Source organism: Coregonus lavaretus (genome assembly GCF_964263955.1).
Source record: "Coregonus lavaretus genome assembly, chromosome: 6".
Classification (NCBI taxonomy): Eukaryota; Metazoa; Chordata; class Actinopteri; order Salmoniformes; family Salmonidae; genus Coregonus; species Coregonus lavaretus.
In genome coordinates, this window is record NC_139993.1 from 35,088,005 (window position 1) to 35,094,879 (window position 6,875).

The 6,875-nt window shown below is 43.4% G+C and overlaps 1 protein-coding gene across 1 annotated transcript; it reads right to left on the reverse strand.

Annotated features, from left to right (window-relative positions):
- Positions 1-704: 704 nt before the first annotated feature.
- Positions 705-5,777, reverse strand: LOC311131343 (cold-inducible RNA-binding protein B-like). Its single transcript, XM_084164284.1, has 7 exons — positions 5,697-5,777; positions 4,688-4,802; positions 4,441-4,547; positions 4,185-4,335; positions 3,369-3,459; positions 3,085-3,119; positions 705-1,734 (listed from the first exon to the last, which is right to left on the reverse strand). The coding sequence occupies exons 2-7, from the start codon at positions 4,785-4,787 to the stop codon at positions 1,715-1,717; spliced, it is 504 nt and encodes a 167-aa protein (XP_084020410.1). The 5' UTR covers positions 4,788-4,802; positions 5,697-5,777; the 3' UTR covers positions 705-1,714.
- Between the last annotated feature and the right edge of the window lie 1,098 nt (positions 5,778-6,875).

Consider the following 6,875-nt stretch of genomic DNA (forward strand, 5'->3'; position numbering starts at 1 on the left):
AGGTACTACTTTCAATAGCATCTCAAATGTACTCAGTGGCCAGTTTATTAAGTACACCCGTCTAGTACCGGGTCAGACCCCCCTTTATCAAGGGACCTAACATGTGCCAGGAAAACATTCCCCACACCATCCTGTACCGTTGAGGTCATCTGCTGCAATAGCCCATCCGTGACAAGGACCGACGAGTTGTGTGTTCCAAGATGTCATTCTGCACACCACTGATGTACTGAGCCATTATTTGCCTGTTTGTGGCCCTCCTGTTAGCTTGCACAACTCTGGCCATTCACCTTTGACCTCTAATCAACAAGCTGTTTTCACCCAAAGGACTGCCGCTGACTGAATGTTTTGTTCGTCACACCATTCTTGGTAAACCCTAGACACTGTCGTGCGTGAATAGCCCAGGAGGCCGGACGTTTCTGAGATACTGGAACCAGTGCACCGACGATCATACCACACTCAGTCACTTGGGTCACTCGTTTTGACCATTCTAACTTTCTATCGAACAGTCACTGAATGCCTGCTTTATATAGTAAGCCACGGCCACGTGACTCACTATCTGTAGGAGCGAACCAATTTCGTGAATGGGGTGGTGTACCTAATAAACAAGCCACTGAGTATATCTATTAAGTATTTTAAATGCTTGCAGATTACTAGAATATGGATATGCCTATTTAATGTTGCCCATGTCAAAACCAGCAACAGAGAATTGTAAATGTTTTTTTATTTTGGAAAAATACAACCATGAAGATACAGAACTCTTAAAAACAAAACAAATACAAAACCACTGATGCTATGACGAGAACAGTTGTGAAATCACTCCATTTGTATCCTCATAAAAAGTAGGTTTGTTGAAACGAGATCATAAGTAGTAGAACTGTCCCGCTTCACATTATTTCAGCGCTGTGTGTACTTGAAACCGTTGTGTGACTCAGATAAACACACAAAAACATTCCTTATTGAAAATGTGCAGCTAATAAAATAACAGTTCTCAGTAGACACCAAAATAAATTAGACGAGAACCTGCCATAGACAGGACAGTCAAGCAACAGGTCAGCGCTCCAGAAAACAATTGAGCAGGTTCTCTTCATTTACCGGAACGCACAGCGATCCTAACAAGCCCAGTGGATTAGAGAACATCTCTACTCCTACTCTACTCTCTCGGTCAGGCAGAACAGTGCAGACATAATGGTGGTGATAGGTTCAGACCTTTGTGTGCATGTACCTCATTCAGACTCATCACCATTATCAGTTGGCAAAGCAGTCACAATCAAACAAAATAAGTGCAAGCGTTTTTGTACTTTGTTACAAAGCAGAGCTTTAAAAACTACAAAAGCGTTACCATGATCTATCCAAGATATATTCCCTGTCTTTTAGGTCGTGCCTCTTGCGTGCACTGCCCAAAGTGAGGCAACGGCCTACAGCACATGAGCCTTGCTCTTTCGAGCTCCCCACAAAAACTGTAAATGAAAAAGTCATTCTCTGCGGTTTTCAATAACAAATGAGGATCAGAAAGTTTAAAAAAAAATTAAACTTGGAACAGACCGGTGGTGGGTGGCTCGGAGTGCGAGCCAGCCCTCCCCGCACTTATCCAGGACTGCTCTTATCTACATGGTCAGTTTCAGAAGATTTAAAGTGTTGCGGCGCAGCAGGCCCTGGGCTGGGACCAGGCCATACCAGGGGCCGTGCCCAGACGAGACATCCGGACGCCTCCGTCCTACCAGCCACCCTCATCACCTGCAGAGGAAGTTGGAAAACACACAGGTTATCGTGATTCTGTGGAAGGTATGAGGCTCGTCTTTCGAAATGGCCCTGCTGCTACTGAAAGCTAATCCCTTTTGAAGATACTTAAGATTTGATAGCAATTTATGCTGGTGTGAATGACACTGTGACAAAAACGTTATCTGAAGGCAAGCCATCAGAGTAGAACCTCATTGTTTTCATTCAGCAAGCTCAATCTAACTCCACAAAAGCAATATTACGTCAGTCTTTTCCATGGATAGAAAACATTTGAAGAACAAACTAAACAAGAACAGACAGGATAATTATGTTACTACTCTTGCAAATAACTGATTACGTCAACCAGTGACTGGCTCCACTGTGTGTGTGTGCAGATCCTTGAACTGCAAGGCAAAGAAGCAAAGGAAAATACACTTCTACAAACAAGCTGCTGCAAGACAGAGAGAAAAGGCTTATGACAATAAAAGCAGGAAGTAGAGAGCTAATGCTATGACCCCTGACAGCTCGCACCAAGAGAGTTGCAGCCTGAGGTCAGCCTACCTTGGCTTTTTGCTGTGCTAAACTGGGCCTTCAACATACTGTTTCTTCAGTTCAACATATTTCAACTACAGGAGGCGGCCTCACTGTGCACCACTGAGAACAGCACCGCCTGTTCAGAGAAGAGAAAGCCAAGTGGTTAATGATGAGGTCCCAGGCTCTCCAACAAGGAGGGAAACACGAGTACACTAAGGCCCATCTGCAGACCCTCTCTTCCACTGCTGCTCCCTAAAGGAATGGATGCTGAGCTGAAGTGGTATCTTGGGTCTTTCATATACTGCATACCTTTAACGAGCGCCAATGACTCCCATTTTACAATACTAACCTGGTAGGGCATTTGTTTGCAGGAAATGCCCAGTGAACCCACCACAGGGTTCATGTGCAACTCTCCTTTATTCTTTAAGATGAATTATGTAGCGCTTTAGGTGAAAGACCAAAAGTGTAACTTGGGAGGGTGTATTTCTCAATATAGTGAGGCAAGAATGGGAATCCGTTTCTCCATTATACGACTAAAGGAAAGCTTCATGAATTGAGAAAATGACTTATTTCATTAATTTAACTGATATTGTCATCCATCGGTTGGCCCAACACCATAGGGGGGCAAACCCGGTCTGAGTGGAGCCCATCCAGCTCCTATACAGGTCAAGGAACTGCCTTGAGTCTGGTGTCGATTGGCCGATTCCAAATCTATGGCAGCTTGCAGGGATGTGGCTGTCCAGGCACCGGATTGGCCGCCTATCCTGACTCCCTACACTTGTGTAAGCTTATAAGAAGCTTCACCATAGCTATCGTAGCGGTCTCTGTACAAACCTCCAGAACGATCTCCGTATCCTCCACCTTGCGCTCTGTGGACAGAAGAAGAAATGTACATCAGTAAACAAGAATTGGATGAGCAGTTGAGTAATATCAAATAGAAAAACGGTATTCCTAAAAGTACTTGCCTACTGTCAAAATGGGCACATCGCTTTTTGAAATGTGTTGAGAATCATTTATAGAATCTATCCTTTGTCTTTTCAAACTATCGATTGCCTTACATAGCTATGTATATGCAAATGTAACTTCTATGTATCCGAGGTGGTGTATCAATTATTCACCTGTCTTTGTTGTAGTAGCCTCGGTCTGATCCGTATGAGCCTCCACTTCTGTTGTCGTAACGTCCACCGCCATATCCCCGCTCTCCACCACCTGTAATAGAACCAGTGGTCAACAGCTGCCTCAAGGTGGGCTAAAAGCAGTCATGTATTCATATTATGGGTCAGTTAGTTGACAAGAGAATATTGGACACCACTGTTTAGTTTTGACATGCTATCAGTAGCCTAACAGATGGTTCAATCAAACCTCTACAGCTACCAGACAACTGCAACAGTCACTGCAAAACAAAAACAAGACATGAGAACATCCCACTGGGCAGAGACGTCAGTTCAACATCTTGTTTTGACTTAAAGGTTGAGTTGTTAACTAATGTGAATTCAACGTCAAATCAACAAAAAATGTGACCATGTCATTGGATTTAGGTTAAAAGTTGGGTATGGAAAAAAATGACGAAATCCCTGTTGATTACTTTTTTCAAATCTAAATCAGTTTTCTACATTGATTCAATATCAAACTGATTTTATATATTTTTATGTGGAAACATTAATTCAACCAGTTTTTGCCCAGTGGGATAGGAGTGGTTATTAAGGATGAGGGACCAGAGGGGAGGGTCAGAGCACGGGGTGCACGCACTGACTACTTCTGGTTAGTTCTGCAAGTCACAGAATCCAAGGCTAGCGAAGGTTTGAGGACATCTTTGTAGGGTTGGGACTGGGGTGTAAGTCAGTCACTCCGAGGCAAACATGGGAGGGAAACTCGAGTGCAGGATGCTGGAGGACAGAAAACAACAAACTTGCCTCGTGAGAAGCCACGCCCACCTCTTCCACCACCACCACCTCTGCCTCCACGGAAGTATCCTCCTCCACCTCCTCTGCCGCCCGACGAGCCCCCTCGGAATCCACCGCCGGACCTGCCACCACCGCCAGACTTGCCAGCCTGGTCGACACGGATCTGTCTGCCGTCAAGAGACTGACACAGATAAGGTTGGGGGAAGATAATACACCATTAATATTGGTCATTGCACGGTGAAGACATAGTTGCGTTCCAAGGCGGAGTTTAGGTTTAATTTGTCACCTTGCCGTTCATGGCCTGCATAGCATCCTTGGCCTCATCCGGGTTCTCAAAGGTGACGAAACCAAAGCCCCTGGACCTCTGAGTTTCTCTGTCTTTAATTACAACAACTAGGCAGAGGAAAAAGAAAGTTAAAGACTATAGACAAAGGGCAACTTTGCAAGATGGGTATCATTCAAAGCATGTCCAAATAGCAGACCACATGCCCAAATAAAAAAATTGTTGCACCAATCATCCAACAGTTACTTACCTTCAGATATTTGCCCATATTTGGAGAACACATCTTCTAATGACTGTTCATTAGTGTCAAAGCTCAGGCCACCCACAAAAAGCTTCCCTTCGTCAGACATCCTTCCTTTTCACCACTATAGATGGGAAGAAATAACATGTTTATTATTATTATTATTATTATTATTATTGATGCAATGGTTCAGATTGTTAGCTAGTAGCAGGTTATTATTGGATTCAAACATCTGTCCATGTTCAGTTCTTGCAATGGTGCAAATACACGCTGTAATAAAATTATAGTTAACAGTTGATTTCGCTTAATAAAAAAACAAACAAAAACATGTATTGGTACCCAAAATATGCGTATGGGGGTTTACGTCGGAAAGGCCCAAGATCATCCTGCCCCGGTAGCTAGCTAATTCTGCTGTCCTCCCTTTCCAATATACCGTAGCTAGAGCGCAAGCTTACGGTAGCTAGCGAGCTACCTAGCCAATGAAATGTGCGTTCTGTCTCAAAAAGCAAGCCTCGCTGGACAAGCGGATGACCGTGGTGCGATTGTTTATTTGAATCAGTAAGCTAGCCAACTCGTGTAATGCTGTTCCCCGCCCCCATATGTACTAGGCCTAACTAGATTCAACTCCCTTTGTTCAACATTGTCCAGCTAAATCACAACGGCGCCATGGCATTTACAATCGTGTTAACGTAATGGAAGCCCCTGGCTAGCCAGCTATCACTGCGTCATTGTATCGACTAGTGAGCGCGCTCAGAGTGAAATGTGGGCATTGCCTTGCTTTAACGACGAACGCAAGAAAGGGGGACTTTCGCATACCACCACAATATAATTGTCCATAAATCCGGACTTTGAATTCAATTTACTATCACGAGAATGTTATGTTAGGCTAGCTGCTAGTTACATATATAACCACGTTCAGACTCCTCGGGTGATGTCAGCCACAAATTTACAGCCACACCATCTTGGTACTGTCCCGAATTAAAAAGTTCACAAACAAAAGTATTTTGCAAGATCTTACCTCCGACAAAACACCTTGAGACTATTGCGACCGACCTGCAGCAGATGGGAACGAATGAGATGCGGGGCCTCCTGGTTTATGTATCGATGAGTCCCTTGCAGTTACGCCCATCTTATGAATATTAAGTAGATAATACACGCCATCTGACCCAGCCATATCAGTTTAACTCGATTTGCTTTTAATAAGTCAATGGTCGGTAAATCATGCATATTAAGTTGGCGAATCAACTACAGACTGATACGTAAACTCAAAAGTATAACTGCCAGTGCCGTGTGCTCATTTAAGTCGATGCCTTTCTTTGGGTCAATATCAAGGTCAAATCATTCAATTAGCTGTTCCCAACAGCAGGCAATCTAAAACAAACAAAAAAGTGCGCATCTTAGAAAGGAATGTCCTATAACAAACGTACCGGAGAAGCAAAAAAAAAATTTTTGCAAAAATTTGGAATTGTATTCATTGACCACCCAACAGTTCATTCGATGACTTGTATCTTGTTACATACAGCCAGTAGAGGTGTGTGGGTAAAAATCACAGGGGAAGCCATATTACAACCGGTTGTGATAATTGTGTTTGCTCTATAACCTGTTAATTTATATATGCCTTGCCACCATGATATATAGGCCTAAAGGAGACAAGATAGCAGCAGAATAAACTTTATTTTATCACAAAACCGCTGTCCAGTTACGTCCACAGAGCATATTGCATGTACAGTAACATGACCTACAGCTTGGTCAAGCAACTTAATTTCAGACCACTACAGATTTAGAACCAGTGTTAACACAAATCTCAAAGAAACAGGAGCTGCCACCATATCGCCTCTGTTTAGGCTAAAAGTGACTGTCCATGGTTCTGATCTGTGTGCGTTCGTGCAAGTAGAGAAACATGTCGACTCACTCTACTTGTAGAGAAACGCCAATGCCGTCCTCTCATGTTAACGAAACATACACCCGGTCATACAGTACACGCTGTTGTTCTAGGCTACCTGGTTTAAATGCTTGCTCGCCTGCCTAACTTCCATTCATGGGCAACGTTAGCTAGTTAATGTATGAATTAACGATTGGATCAGAATCGCAGTTATAATCATTGGCCAGTACAGAGAATTAAATAAAAAACCCAAATCCAAGGCTAATTTAGCAAAGGGCCAATTTTAGCTAGCTAGTCACCGGAGGACAACACAAC

What these genes read in the sequence shown, in the direction of transcription:
- LOC311131343 (XM_084164284.1), bottom strand. Translation starts at nt 4,787, where the DNA reads ATGTCTGACGAAGGGAAGCTTTTTGTGGGTGGCCTGAGCTTTGACACT. An exon ending in ATATGGGCAAATATCTGAAG is followed by an intron (nt 4,548 to 4,687) that starts GTAAGTAACTGT and finishes TCCTCTGCCTAG; the next exon opens with TTGTTGTAATTAAAGACAGA. An exon ending in AGGTGGTGGTGGTGGAAGAG is followed by an intron (nt 3,460 to 4,184) that starts GTGGGCGTGGCT and finishes GTTCTATTACAG; the next exon opens with GTGGTGGAGAGCGGGGATAT.